The sequence below is a fragment of the Paramisgurnus dabryanus genome, chromosome 18 (assembly GCF_030506205.2).
Source record: "Paramisgurnus dabryanus chromosome 18, PD_genome_1.1, whole genome shotgun sequence".
Classification (NCBI taxonomy): Eukaryota; Metazoa; Chordata; class Actinopteri; order Cypriniformes; family Cobitidae; genus Paramisgurnus; species Paramisgurnus dabryanus.
In genome coordinates, this window is record NC_133354.1 from 10,093,877 (window position 1) to 10,110,630 (window position 16,754).

Here is a 16,754-nt window from a genome sequence, read left to right on the forward strand (position 1 = left end):
ACAAATATCAAATGAAACAACAGCCCCTCTGCTTTCAAACAAACAATTAACAAACAAACAAAATGTTTCATTCTATCTATATTTTTTCTCTGCTTATAAACTCTTAAATATGGTTATTTTTCTTTAAAAATATTTTTTTTAGCAAAAAGCTGAAATAATTGCTTTTTTTGTGAAGGAATTTTGTTAGAAATCAGATTCAGAACGGTTATCAAAACATACACGGACTATAAAATTAATTAATAATTTTTTGCTTCAGTTTTTAAAAAAATTGGGTTAATGCTCCATCTACCATAAAACCATAAAAAGTCAGGAACATGTTTTTTCACGCAAATGTTTTTTCTTAATGGACAAGATAACTCGTCAATGGCGGGGAAAAAGTTAAGAATGAGAATACAAAGATAAACCACTATCAGTCTTAGCTTATCTAGTGAAATAGTGAATTTATGGTGGTCCAAGCTTATCATTTAAATACTTAAACTGGTGTACATTAAAACAATACACTGGGTTATTTTCAACACATGTTAGGTAAAAAATGAATAAACCCAGCCCTTGGGTTAAATTACTCAAGAAAACACTTTTATGTTTGAGCCAACAATGGGTTGCAACAATAAATCAGGGTTGTAAAACATAAATTACAACCCAGTGGGTTGGGTTTGTCCCTTTTTGACCCAACGCTTGGCTAAGTTGGCTTTGCTGTGTAACTATGTTCCAAAGCACAGCATGTATGGAATGGCTTATTTAGGCTGGCATAAACCAGTGTGGTGAAAGGGAGTTTTAAAACTAAAAGGTAAACTAGTTTATTTTAATGAGGTTATGCTGTCAGTAGTGTAAGTGTGTATACCTGTGTCCAAACACCTGGCGTAGGGGTAAAGAGAGGGTGGAGTACAGGCCTACATGCAGGACTGGAAATGTATGACTCTCCTGGGTTACAGATGCATTGCTGTGATTGGCCACCTGCCATAGATGATCGAGCAGGTCTATTTGTTCTGTCAAGTAAATAAAAGCAAGAGAAAATAGTCATTTTGAGCACATTTTAACAGGTTATGTATATTATAATGCATTTCTGTCAAGAGATCCTCCTAAAAGTTACATAGTGCACCTTTAATGTCATGGAAAAGGATGCCAATCCCTTTCCATTGGACCAACGGAATACCTAGAGCAAATTGTGAATGTATTACTCTCTCTTATTTATTAAAAGCAAATGCCTAGAGCAGGACATTATATCCTGTTGTCTATAGCCGTTAAGGGCCGTGAAGTGCTTCAGCAAAATTAAGTCTAACGTGACCACACTTTTAGCCTAACCTAGATTACATAATGGAACCCAGAAACATCTGTTATGGATAGAGCAGCGGGTACAGATAAAAGTCTAGCCGGTAAATAAAAGGCAATGTTGTCTAAGTGCTCTTATATGTTCTGCATTTTTCCATTATTATTCATTAGCTCGTTCAGACCTCAGCTCTGAGGTTAACCTATTTGAGAGCAGTCACTCAGGTACAGAGAAACAAACCAAGTCAGCTGGTCCTAAATAGTGCAGTTATACCCCATACTGCCCACCATTGTGCTCCCTTATTAATGTGCTCATTTCCTGTGGGTGCTAAGGGTCATATTGTACAAAGGACACAGTTATGCTGTGTGTGAGCTCATGTTTATGTGTATGTTGTGTGTCGGTGAGTAAGCATGTGTGTTTGTTATGCCTCCAGGTTGCTTGTGTTCAATACGGGGCATTGTATAACACAAAATAAATAAATCACTGTGAATACTGCATTGAATCAAACAACACACCTGGTCTGGCTAATGGATTTGGGGGGGTTTCACGGTCATCGTTGCACCATGTTTTACTCTACGGGACTCGATCCATCACCCAATTCACAACACCCAATTTTTCACCCAATTCACAAACCACCACAAAGACTTATCAGAAGATTCAACAAAAGGACAAACTATCATGCAAACTGGGAGAAAGCTCAACAAGCCCAAACCTGGCTGCCAGGTACGTCAAGTCTAACCAGGATAATATAACCCAAACAATGTATAACATTGCACAAAATCACAGGATCCTGTACTTTGTTCTCTTATTCAGGGTTCCCACACCTTAGTTAACTTCAAATTCAAGGACCTTTCAAGGACTTTCCAGGTCCAATACCCTCAAATTCAAGGACTAAACGTGGGGACACATTTCAAGTGAGAGCAAGGTTACATGGTGTTACCTTTTAACTCTTTCCCCGCCATTGACGAGATATCTCGTCTATTAAGAGAAAACGCTTCCCCGCCAATGACGAGATTTTCCGTCTTTCCGCAATACCGCTATTATCCACCAGGTGGCGCCCTTCCGCAACTTTTTGAAACCGGAAGTATTGGCCTATGGCAAGCTGCTGCATGTCCGTGTCTGTTTTAAAGATCGCTCTGAATGGGATCTCTATGAAAAGTCCGTCACAAATATGGAATTATTTTTGCTTTTTGCTAAAAATATGGTGTTTTTGCAAAAACCTACCCATATTCAAAAGCTGATTGCAAAAGAACCACTAAAGGTAGGATGAAACGGTTTTTTTTGTTTGAAAGCAGAGGGTCTGTTCTTTCATTTGGTATATTGTATGTTTATTTATTTAAAGAAGAACATTTTCTGGAAGGCATTAAACTTCATGAAATCATGAAACTTCAAAATCATGAAAAACGCTGGCGCTGGCTGGCAACTTTTTTTTAAAAACGCTGGCGGTGAAAGAGTTAAGATACATTGTTACAGTTCCCTTTCAAGGGAACTTGCACTGCATCGCCGCGGTGACACTTTGGGGACTCCTTCAAGGGTAAGTGCATCTGAATGTGTATATCAAATTCAACAAATGGTGAGGCTTAAAGACAAAATCAGGGTGACGCGGAAGTCAGAAATATATCGCTATCTGAAAGACGGCGTTACAGGGATGCAGGAAGTATGGCAAGGGAGATGCAGTGTCTCGTTCCCTTCTCAGTGAACAACAGTTACATACGTAACCCTAGACGTTTTCATGTGTCAAACACAACTATGCCAAAAAGCATTTGGGTATGTATCAACATTCAAATACAGAAGATATAAGCATTTAAAGCGAACAGTTTAGCACGTGTGCTTAAAAAGTCTAGAATTTTTATTTTCTTATCCTACACTAAACATGGAATAATATGGATTTTTTTCCAGAAAACTTCTTGGACAAAATAGATTCAAGCACTTATTGAGCTGTATCTATGTATGTATATTTCAAAAACTTCCCAGGGCCTTGAATTTTTTCCCAGATTCACAAACTTTCAAGGATTTCAAGGACCTGTGGGAACCTTGCTTATTAAAAGAATACTCCACTTTCATAAAATATTCTGATAATTAAAATAAAAATATTCATAAAATATTCTTGTCCACAAGCTGGAACTTCACTGCTAGTGCAAGACGAAAAGTTGTGGTAGGTACTTTTTTTGGCGAAAATATATGTCTCGGGTTGGGATCGTTTAGAGCCCTTTGAAGCTGCAATGAAACTGTAAACCATTGAAGTCCACTAAAGTCCACTATATGGAGAAAAGTCCTGGAATGTTTTCCTCAAAAATCTTAATTTCTTCTCGACAGAACAAAGAAAGACATAAACATCTCGGATGAGATGGTTGATCATAATGACCGTCTAGGCGGTTGAGCAATAAATCCAGATATTACATTAAGGATTGTAGTGTGAACGTACAGCCAGCCAACAACATTTGCTAATAAACATTTTTACTTGTATATTCTAAACATTTGGCTTTCCTTACAATGCTTTATATACACAAACAGAAAAAAACAGACCAAAAGTCTGTTAAAAAAATAAATAAAACAAAACAAGGATATGATATCATATTTACATTAAAGCTTAGATGACTTTAGACCAGATGTGGAGATGTGGTTGTATTAAAATACATAAATAGAAAGAAACACAAAGACAAAACAGTCATTCAGATTATAACATTACTGTAACAGGAGAAATATGAAAAGAAAGTGTGATGGCAACATGGTGTTAATTATTAGTTCTGTAAGCGAGAAGTAAAGAGTCAAAGAACAAAGAAAAATGACTGAAAGAGAAAGCAAAGAAAAAACCCTTTCGCCTTCAGGAACGATCAGGGTCAAATAACTGCTAACCAAGTTCACCCAAACAACATGACTGATGTATTTTCTCTGAATTTCAAACAACACAAAAATGACAACATGAAAGAAAAACATAAACCAGACGCCTGAAATGACTCTCACTCGAAACGCGTGTTCATGGACTACCGCCATCCCCTGAGGGCAGCACTGTGTCCTTGTTACAACTCAGGTTTAAAGCTGTTTATGTTGAGAGACCACTTACTTGGTGGGCAACACAAATGGGACTGCCTTTAAACTCACTGCAAGCTATCTGGCTATTCAAACATTTTTCAAATGATCGTGCCTCAGTGTGGCTTAAAGGTGCATTGTGTAACTTTTAAAAGGACCTCTTGACAGAAATGCAATATAATATAAATAACTATATTATCAGTGGTGTATTAAGACCTTACAAAATGACCTGTATTGTTTTTATTACCTTAGAATAAGCAGCTTTTATCTACATACACTGTGGGTCCCCCTACATGGAAGTCGCCATTTTACACCGCCATGTTATTACAGTAGCCCTAAACAGACAAACTGCTCTATAAAGCGGGTTTTTCTAATATGTTGTCACATACGATAACGCGTACTTTAGCTCCAATATGCGTTTTGAAAGGGAGGGGTTGGGGTGTATACTGAGCAGTTGGTTGCAATTCACAATCTCTTTGCTAGATGCCGCTAAAAAAACATCTACACAATGGACCTTTAAGCCATCATGGCTGCAAACAATGCTGTAAACAAACATTACACATTTACCTGTATTTACCTGTATCCACCAGTTAAGCTAAATAAAAAGGACTAAAACAAAGTAAACAAACACAGCCATTGACTTTAAACAATGATGTATAATGATCATGAATGATCAAACAACTAACTATTTGGATAAAGACTGTTTGTCAATTCTGTAAGCAATTATTCAAATAATTACAGCGTCTGATGATAACTTCATGACATAACACAGACCAGTATTGTTTTCCAAGACATGCATCAAAAGCCACAATTGCATCCCAAGCGAATCTTTCTTAATTCATTCCTATCCCCTCCAGCAAAGACCCTCCTGATAACTCACACATGGTTTCCCGTCGGAATGCTCCTTAGAAGACAAACAACATTTGCGGCCAAACGTGGACCACTTGGAGAGGACAAGACAAATGAGAAGAGAGAATTACATCAAAAGTGGGATGTGAAAAAAAGTGTGGAGGAATGTGGTGGAGACAATGAGATGGCAAGATCATATAAAGCCAGTAGGACAGCTTGGGTCCTTGGTAGTAATGCTTTTCCTACTTTCCCATAAGTCTTTGTGGTGTGGGCAAGAGAATCGTTCCTTAGACTCAAGATGGGATGGTCCTTTAAAATAACATAAAAGCAAATAATATGGGGCAAGAGAAAAATATGAGCGATGGACAGCTCAAGTCAAAGTTTTAATCAATAATAAAAGCAATAATATCATACTGCATTTATATCAATCATACATCACAACATACCTGTATAATGGAACTATTAGGTGTACTTTTTCTTTACCTGTTTAAAGGGACATTCCACTTTTTTTGAAAATATGCAAATTTTCCTGCTCCCCTAGAGTTAAACATTAGATTTTTACTGTTTTGGAATCCATTCAGCTGATCTCTGGGTCTGGCGCTAGCACTTTTAGCATAGCTTAGCACAATCCATTGAATCTGATTAGACCATTAGCATCGCGCCTAAAAAATAACCAAGAGTTTTGATATTTTTCCTATTTAGAATTTGACTCTTCTGTAGTTACATCGTGTACTAAGACCGATGGAAAATTTAAAGTTGCTATTTTCTAGGCAGATATGGCTAGGAACTATACTCTAATTCTGGCGTAATAATCAAGGACTTTGCTGATGTAACATGGCTGAAGCAGGCGTAGTGATATTACGCACTGCCCGAAAATAGTCCCTGCTTTTGAAAGTAACCAGTCGATCTTAGTACACGATGTAACTACAGAAGAGTCTAGTTTAAATAGGAAAAATATCGAAACTCTTTGGTTATTTTTAGGCGCAATGCTAATGATCTAATCAGATTAAATGGGTTGTGCTAAGCTATGCTAAAAGTGCTAGCGCCAAACCCGGAGATCAGCCGAATGGGTTCCAAAATGGTAAGAATCAAATGTTTAACACTAGGGGAGCTGGAAAATTAGCATATTTTCAAAAAAAGTGGAATGTCCCTTTAAATAAGAGAAGCCATTATACTGACTAAATAGCATACGATTGAAGATAAATTATGAGCGAAGCCTCTTCAGCATGCTATCAAGTTGAGTTTGTTCAGACTGAGTTCTGCTCCTACAAGCCCACAACACAGTGCCAGATGTGGATGTCTCCATTGCATGGGAGGTACGTTGAGACATCGCATAACATTGCCGCTTGGAGATGGGCTTTATGGATTGCATATGCAGACACTTAAAACACAGAATTGGTTTCATCACGGCATATAAAGCATGCATGCTGCATGGCGTAATATTACAAAGGCGCAATCCTGTATGGCATAAACTACATTACTGTTTTTAGTCATTGAAAAAAATTCCATTTGGACCAGCCCGAAAATGTTAAAACTGGATTGATGAACTGTGATACAGACTGTCTTAAACCTCTCAAAGGAGATATGGAGATGAGAAGGCAGACATATAGTTCACTTTTTAAGCAGCAGGTGAGAGGTCAGGGGTCACGCTGTTCCCATGTGATTAAAGCTCTGCAGTGATGACTTATAAGAGCCAGTTTAAAATTCCCAAAACGCTCTGTTCTCTTATGAGATGAAGTTCACGCATTTCATCAAATGGAAATACCATCTGCCTTGAAGGATATTTCCGCCCATTTAACTTACACTCAAACTGCGCCTCATTTCGAAAGCTGCGTCCTTCGTACTTTTAAGGAAACCCATTATAAAATTAGCATGTATTCATCATAACACATAATCACTTTCAATCTTACTCTGAAATGCAACAGTTGCTTTTCTGAAACAAGACCTGAAATAATAAACCTTGATGACGTACTGTATGCGACCTCCGGAGGATGCAGGGTTTTTGAAATGAGATGCAGCTGCAGATGACTTTACCCAGCAGATTTCACTAGAGCAGGACATTACACCCCCAATCAAAAACTGACCATTTGGCTGGCCTATAAAAACCTCATGTTATTTCTATCATTCTGCAGGACTTGAAAGTACAGTAACTGCCTGCTTTTATTATGCATGGCACCGCCATAGACCAAATCAACAGATCCTATCCATAACTTGCTGGTGTGTTTGATTCCTTCAATTTATTCCAGTAGAGTTGTTTCATAAATTATTTCAAAGCTTTTGGTTTATACAAGATTACAGAACCTCATCCAAAGCAGATTTTCTTTGTATGGGATGCATGGATGTCTTCTATATTTAGGGCTCATGGACCTGGAGGTGGTTAGTGCATCAAATCACAATCATCTAGTAAAAAATTAAGCAGATGCTATTACATTATAACACAGAGTGCTTTATTTAACAACACAGGGATTTCAAATGATACTAAATCCACCTCTGTAGCGAAACAAAAGCTTCCTGAAGAATTCCTAAAAAGACTCCATACTCCCATATGGTAAAAAACTCCTTAAGTTACGCTACCTTGTGCTCCGGGGTAATGAAATATCTAATCTTATAACTAGTGATAGGACAATATATTGCAGAGGCCGATATATTGGCCGATATATTTTTTATATTAAATATTATATTAATTATATTATTATATTTTTATATCAAATATAATATTAAAAAAATTAAATAAATATTTTTAATCTGCCAGTAAATTTCTTTAATTTGATGTTTGTAATAAAAAGAAACTCAGTGTAAAAAGCCAAAGTCTGACAGACAGTAAAATGACTAATCGTTATTCACTTTTTAAAATGACATTATGTTTTTTCACACACAACATCACACTAGTTTAACACACTTACAGTACCGTGAGATGTCAGATCCACATTAATTGTGTCTTGTTAATATGTTTTAAATGCTTTAAAAGGATATATTTATGAATGTTATGCATAACTAATGCTTTTATTAGTTTCACCAATTTTCTGTTTGTCTCTTATGTACATTAATAACATTTGTATTATATTAGCCTCATATTGGCCAATCAGCTATACAGCTTTCTTAATGTCAGTATCGGACATAAACAAACATAATAGTCAACCTCTGCTTATAACATTATACAGTATGAAGTAACATAAAGTTAGTAAAGCCCTCCTTTTCCAACCCAGTTTTACTGGAAAAAAACTATTTTTTGTATAAATGTACACAATGTGAATAGTACAAAAATTACAATGAAGACTTATCACTAAACCTAACATCACCGGAGCGAAAGCAGATCGCATGAATGAGATAAAAAATAGCAACGAACTGCCTTAACATTGTGTTGCACTATCCAAGTGAAATGGCTGACCACCAGGAGTAATGCATGGCTATCAGCCGATATCCGCCCTGGGCATCTTTCGTCTGGACACTGTGAAGCTCCATAATTGGGGGAAGTAGAGTCGCCTGCCACAGCGTCTTCCCTTCAGGATCACATTACGCTAATGGCACGGGAAGAGCCGGCGAATAGCTCAATTACTGTAGCCCAATTACATAGGGCTGCCTGAATAGATTGAGGTTGGATGGCACTAATCATCGAATGATTAAAGACTTCCAAGTAGATCCGCTAAACATATTTAAGAAAAAGACACTGCTTGCTGACAGCCCAAAATGGTGGATAAAATCGGTCCAGATAAACAATTCAGAGAGACAAAAAGCACAGGGCAGTTTTTCCCGAACAATATGGTGAACAATATTAGGTGACACATGCTCCGTGTTTGTACTCGGACACAAATCAAAGGCAATAAGAAAACATTTTTAGATTGAAGCAAAAAAAATTCAAATGGAAAAAATTTGCGTCTTGTGATTATTCTAAATGAAGAATTCTCTGGTACGTTGGATTCTTTACAAAACCTGACACAAGCACAGACAGATCTGCTCTGCCGCTCATCTGGAAAGTGAATGAAATATAAAGGTCACAAGTAACCACTCGGATACAGGGGGCAAAAACCCCACTGGGTGCAAGTGGGAACTCAAGGGAGAGGAAATAGACCTAGTTAAAAACAATCATCTTCCACTTACTATATTTTCTTGTTGCACTTCTGAAGATTCTGGAATAGCAATTAGCTCTGGACAACATGGAAACCCATATTTTTTTTCAATAGGCTTTATGCCCAGCTGCACTACTTCCTAAACTTCAGCCAGCTCCTTGTTTCCTGTCTGCCATTATTGGACAAACTGATAATTCCAGGTGTGCCTGACCTCAGTAGTCACAAACAAACTGATTAATCCAGGTGTGCCTGACCTCAGTAGTCACAACAACAATAATCAGACACACCTGAATTAATCAGTTTGTCCAATAATGGAAGACAGGAAACAAGGAGCTGGCTGAAGTTCAGGAAGTAGTGCAGCTGGGCATAAAGCCTATTATGTGCTATTTAAAAGTATATAAGCTGAAGTGTTAAGTTTTTAGGGTAAACTTCCATTCCACTTGAGCAATAGCAGGAAATGGCAGGATCTCTTAAACCTAAATAAAATTAAATCCTTTTTACTTAATTTTGCTCAAAAAAACTCAAGATGTGTTTAGTGCCAAGAGAGTTCACACTAAACACCGACGATGCCTAAAGAAGATATTTAGTTCTGAAAATTATTTTTTTGTACATTTTTCGTGTATTTTCTGTTTGTATCTTAATAAAAAGAGTGAAAAATAAATACGGATGGATGGACATTAAAACTTTGCTTAAACAACAAAACTGGTGGTGGTGGCTTAAGACTTTTGCACAGTACTGTATATCTGTATATCTATGTAGTATGAGTGATCCTTGTGGATATTTGCAGGGGTAACCAACTTTACTGCCTTCCTGTCATAAATTTAGAGATTGCAGAATATCTGTTCAGTGGCCGTGGCATAACTATGCGGCAAGACATTTTTTAAACAAGGAGACTTGTTAAATCTCGGGAGTTAAGTCAGGCATGTCTGCAGTTCTGTTCAACCCTCTCGGATTTGTTTGAATTGACGGAGCTTGGCAGCCTTTTAACTACAGAGAAACAGGAACGTTCCACAGGGAATATACTGGAGCAAAACCTCAAAAGACCCACCGGAGGAAAGAAGACTTTGCTTATAATAGCTGTTCCGAAATTCATCTGCCAAGATGTTAAGGATCATTAGGTAGCGTCAGATTACTTGCCTTGAAATGTGAGAGACAGCAGTTAGGAGTTTTGGCAATAGGGCGAAATGATCTGGTGTGATACATACAATTGCACAGCGATAACCAGGACATCATTTTCGAAGCATAATGCTCAAAACCACAGTAAGCAAGTGCACTACGGTAGAAAAATGTGTGGAAAGCCGTTCAATACATGCAGTATCTTAATAGACACGTGAATGTGAATACAGTACTTTTCAGCAAAGAACAACCGAAGATATACAGTATGACTGCACTGTAAGCAATTGCCGTAAATTTACAGCCAATTTTCAACACTAAAATACTGTTTTCATGTTAAACAGTTTAGTACTGTAGTTAGCAATGCATTGTGGGCTGCTTAAATTGGAGCAACAAGACAGAGGCCCTCAACAGTTAGTTGATGTTTTAAATTACAGGACAATACAGTATTTTCTCGAAAATGCATGTTGACTGGGGAATTTGGAGCACGGTCAGAAGCAATATTAGTTTTATAAATTGAGGCTAGCCTTTTGCTTTTGGTCAATTTTCTTTAAAAAAATACAGAAGTAATTTGTCATTAACCCCTGGATGGAATTTCGGGAACCATTATTTGGATTGGAGATTTTCCAGAAGAGGACGTACAATTTAGATGACGTGCTGCACATTCTCAAGTGTTCTTCATCAAATTCATCGGGTCTTGCATCTACAAATGAAACGGTAATTCAAATCTTATTCATATTGCCAAAAATGCTTGATATCAACTGATAGAAGCTTCTCTTGCTAGGGATTTAAACATGTCATTGAACAGTGAGGCTTAGATTTGAATAGCCAAAACAATATTACTTTTGAATGGTATTTTGTTTAATTTTAGTAAAGTTAGCCGTAGGCTACTTCTGAATTTGAGAAACAACACTTAAAAAATTTACTTTAACCAAACCATGGGATTATTTGAACATCGACTATCCAAGATGGTTTTGGTGAGTTTTATTTTGTTTGTGTCGACTTTTAATGAAAAGTGTTTTACAAACAGTTAACAAGAAAATAAAGCTAATTGTAGTTTGGTTAAAGTTGAATAGTCAAGGCTTTGCATTTTTCTTTTTAAACGCCAAATTGGTGTGAAAATATTGTCTTTCTTGACTCTTTGTGAATGCAATGTGTGTACTAGTTTGTGGGAGTACTACTACATATGTAAAAAGAGAGGTGTAAATATTTTTTTGGCTCAAAGGAAGCTGCATGTAAGCTACGTGTGACAACATGGAGTTAAAAAGATAAATTGTTACCTTTTAAATTTTGAATGTCAAATCTATTTAGAAGTTTGATTGTAGGTACCTCGTTCACGTCTTGGTTACATTCCACCTAGTGTTTACTAATTATCGTCCTTTTTATAAATTTTCTTCTTAAAAATCTTATTATGGTAAGGAAGGATAATGTATTTGTTCCCTTCAGGTATCTGCCACTGCAGCTGACGTTGAGACAACTCTCAGTCTTCCTGCAAGTCCTCGCCTGATACCTGGTAATATACATTTAATTTAGAATCATTGATAGACACATTGTATATTTTATCCATTCATCTTGAGTTTACAAATGTTTACACAAGGTAACAAGTATTACCATGTTGTTAAGTTTCAAGTGCAACAAGGCAAGTCACAATTAAGGGTTGGATGATCACCTTTAAGGGCTCTGAGGGCATCACACCAACATTTGCAATTGGACTTGCTGCTATGTTTGCAACCTACTACATTTTCAGCCTTCAGTATCAAGATGAGACAGCCTGCCCTCTGGAATTCATTCAGAGGTAAACCCCTTCAATCCCTGCCATCATTATATAGATATATACAATTAAATTAATGTGTTTGTATTTTATGCATAAAATGGAATTAGTACTGTACATTTCAAGCCTCAACACCTACACACACACGCACGCACGCACACACGCACACAGGGTATAGACTTTATTATAATACCATTTGATGTCATTAAAGGAATAGTCTACCCTTTTGCCATATTAAACTATGTTATTACCTCAACCTAGACGAATTAATACATACCTATCTTTTTTCAATGTGTGCACTGTACAGCGTGTTGTGAATGTGTTAGCATTTAGCCTAGCCCCATTCATTCCTATGGTACCAAAAAAAAAGTTTTATTTTGTGGCACCATACTTACTGGTATAACTCCTCATGTAACAGTCTTTAAATAAGGAAAACACGAAAGTGTTTGGTGGCTTCCCTGTTTGGTACCATAGGAATGAATAGGGCTAGGCTAAATGCTAACACATTCACAACATGTTGTACAGTGCACGCATTGAAAAAAGATAGGTATGTATTAATTTGTCTAGGTTGAGGTAATAACATAGTTTAATATGGCAAAAGGGTAGACTATTCCTTTAAATCCACTCAATTTGTGCAATGACGAAAGACAAAAAAACAATTAATTGCTTTTGATTTAGGCACTTCATTGATATAAATCAAGAGAGAGGAACAAATGCCAAAATCATCAGACAAGATTGTCTCTAAGAAGAAAGGTGTGATCGTCCAGAAGTCGTCTTCTGCAGTTAAATACACACGTGGCCATGCTACTGAAGAATCTCCTTGACTTTTTAATGGAACTTTATATAGATCGGTGAGTATATAATCTTTCTCTCATTTTTTTGACAGTCTGGCATTGCCACAATTATACTGGTATTTTTAACTTTATAAGCATTCGCTTGGAGTTTATACTTTACATTCGTGATTGTTTAGTTTATTTATAAGTATGATTGTTTTTTGTTCTTTGACAGTGGCAGCACTGGAATAATGCTGCAGAGAGGAACAGCGGCTACTAAAGTGATGATCGTCTCTTCTGGATCCACAAGAACTAAGATGTAAAAACACAAACCTACCTCACAGGACAATTTTAAGAGGTAACCTGCAAGTCTAGCTTGCAGTGGTACATGTGCCTATACGGTTTCATCCTAAATGTTTTTTATGCTTATTATTGATACATCCTGACAAAATGTTCTACTGTACTATAATAGTTTCAAAATGGCCTTAGGTATGTTTTTAAAAAGTAAACTATAGGTTATGCCCTTCACATTTGGTTAGGATTAGGGGCAGTCTCTGACGAGCAATTTAAGAACGTACGTTTATTGCCATAGTCTAAAGCAAGAAACTACTGTTTCTGTTTACTACTAGAAAGCTTTTTCAGCATTGTCCAACAGGATTTATTTTCTTTCCTTTTTTGTATTCATGTTGACATTGACATTTCTCTTTGAAATAAAGGTGTTTGATTTGGAAGTTTTTGTTGCTTATTTTGCATAATATTCACAGTAATGCATATCTTAAGCAGTTGTCTTTAGCCCTGGGAATTCATTGGGCAAGTTCATGGGAGACTGATATTTTAAATATCAATGAAGAATTTTTAGAGACTAAATTTATGTTATTTCAAAAATGCTGCATATTTCTGTGATTATTTGGAAATTACAATAATATTGTTTAGGTTGTTACTTTAAACCTAAACAATATTATTTTAGTTTCTAAATAAATCACAGAAAAATGCATTTATTTTTTACTGTATTAGACTGTGAAATCATTTAACAGTGTGACTACAGAAGTATTCTGTATTTCTGGTTTACAGACTACTACCGTAAATTAATTTTACATATGAATACTGTAAAAATAACGGTATACTGCTGGCGTCTCTGCTGCCAACTCTTTACTGTAAATTATATAAATACAGAACAATACAGTTTTTCTGGTTTACAGACTACTACCGTAAAGTCTTTTACGTATAAATACCGTAAAAATAACAGTATACTGCTGGCGTCTCTGCTGCCAGCTCTTTACTGTTATTTTACAGGGAAATTTTTTACAGTGTGGGATAAATTCACATGGTTTATAGCAAACCTGAATGGAGGGAATGTGAATTTTGATTATAGACAGACATCTATTCATCAAACTATTATATACAGCGTATACATAATATTAAAAATTAAACCATACAAAATATTAAACCATGCAGATTGAGTAACATAACATAACACATAACATAAAACATAACACATAAAATAATTCATATAATAACTAGACTGATCTCATGGAAAGTTGTGTTATTGTCACAAACATTTGATAAGCATGAATGTCTTTTTCGTGTCACTTTCGTGAATTTCTATAAATAGTTTTTCGTGTCCATGGCATTTTTTGTGTCATTTTATGTCTTGTTTTCTCATTGTTTTTTTTCCTATTTTCTTACCATTGTTGCTTGGGGTTTGGGTTAGAATCACTTTCTGTTACATTTTTAGACATCCTAACCCAAACCCCAACTTTAACCCCAACTCCAGACGAGAGTAGTTTTAAAAGCGGAAGAAAAAAATGTAAAAACCAATACATAAAAGTACATCCTAACCCAAACCCCAAATCTAACCCCAAGCAACAACGATTTAAAAATAGGACAATACATAAAATGACATGAAAAAGAAAGTCGTGCCACGGACACGAAAAACTCTTTGTAGAAATTTGTGCTGAGTGACACGAAAAACACATTTGTGCTCAAGGCACGTAAAAAAGCTGAATTTCGTGCCATGGACACAAATAAATTAATCAAATTTTTCGTTACTATAACACGACCTGCCGTGAGATGCATGTTGATCACAACACATACCACAACACGCAACACATCACATGACACAACACACAACATATAACATAACATGTAAGAGTTAGTTATTTAGATAGATAGACAGACAGACAGGCAAAATAAAATATATATGCACAATATGTATCACACCTGTACATAGAAACCTGTTAATATGAACCATGTGTCTATGTATTGTGTGTAAAAGGTGCAAATAGTTTGTTGAATAAATACCAACGTGAAAGTTACAAGACCGGAGAGTGAAAAAGTATGTCATCTTGTGTGTGTGTGCCATACATGTGAGAAAACACAGGGGACTCCTCTTCATCTGAAGGTCAGGGGATGACCGCTTGTAACCGTGTTTCGCACCAGATGAGAAAAACAGAGAACACAAGCTCACAGCAGACCCCTGATGCTACAGACGCCTGCTACAAGCTGAGCAGAAACATGTCTGAATGTTCATTGTGCTTGAACAATGCCAGCACAAACACTGCACAGAAAGCATTAAAGAACGGCTGCTTTCACATCAAAAAACATCACATTCATCGCTCGAGTCTGGGTTTTTAGACATGTAATTTACAATCTAACACAAAGAAATGGTTTCTTTGTAGGAGTCAGAATAAATGGTCAAATTAAATGAGCAGTGGGACAAAAATGTGATATAACGACTTATTAACGAAAGCCAAGCTGCTAATTTGGGAATCATTTAAGTAGACCCCCTATTACGGACAAACCCATGTCTCTATTTTAAACATTAGCAAATAAAATTTTACTTAAAACCAATTTGGGGAATATTTCTATAGTTTAACATGCACAGCTTAAGAAAAACATACAGATCATAACATGAACCGTGTTACCCAAGTCGGCTTAAACATATTAAGCCGGTTTCCGTGACATACCCGATTAAGACCTTTGTTGAGGTTTGGCGTCCAGACATGGAAAACATTATAAGATGCAAATTTTTTATAAAAAATATGAACTCATACCTCATTTAAAAAAAATCGTAGGCAGTCATGCTCATTAATATTTTAAAGCAAGGATAGGAGAATAATTTTGCTTTCATTGAAAACAGTATAATTACAGGATATAGGAAAATCCAAGAAAAACATCTCTGGTGATGGGTTATTTGTGTGAACATGCATAACACTATAACACGCAGGGCACTCGAAGATCAGCCAGAAATGTGATGTTTCAGAAAAGCCAATAAGTAAGCCTTTGTGGTAGGACTTATTAAAGATCTATACTGTAGATGCAATGACTACTTTATTGCGTGTCACTTTAAAGAGGCTTTATTAACATCAGCGCACAAAGGCTAGTGTTTCAATCTTAAACTAGGGTTGGGCGATTTTAAAGATTTTTAAATTAATGTGAATTTATGTTTTGACATGATTTTAACTCTTTCCCCGCCATTGACGAGTTTTTCCGGCAATCTGTATTTTCGCTATCATCCCCAAGTGGCCTCTTACCCAACTTATAAAACTGTTGTCAAACAGTTCAAACACTGTGTATCTCTATCAAAAGTCTTTAGTTTCTTTAACCAGATGTTCTTGCATCTTATAAAAAGAGCGTTATTGGAAAGAGAATGTTAGTGCGGCATTGTTGTAGTTAAGTTATGTTTTAAGTTGACTATAAAAATAAATAGAAATCGAAATCTTGAATCTGTCAAACGTTCTGAAAAAAATCTAGAATTTTTTTTTGCCCTATCGCCCAGCCGTAATGTAAACGGTAACTAACAGGGCAAGACAATATCATAAATGACTCCAACATGGCCATTTAGTGGCTTGTAAAATGTTCTTGTAAAAATTTACTGGGTTTTA

At 36.3% G+C, this 16,754-nt stretch overlaps 1 protein-coding gene across 1 annotated transcript in view; it reads right to left on the bottom strand.

The window, feature by feature from the left end:
• LOC135721694 (uncharacterized) overlaps positions 1 to 16,754 on the bottom strand; it is an 87,151-nt gene that overhangs the window by 58,238 nt on the left and 12,159 nt on the right. The window contains exon 2 of the mRNA XM_065244121.2: positions 842 to 986. Within this exon, the coding sequence (XP_065100193.1) occupies positions 842 to 986 (145 nt within the window). The remainder of the gene's footprint in view (positions 1 to 841; positions 987 to 16,754) is intronic.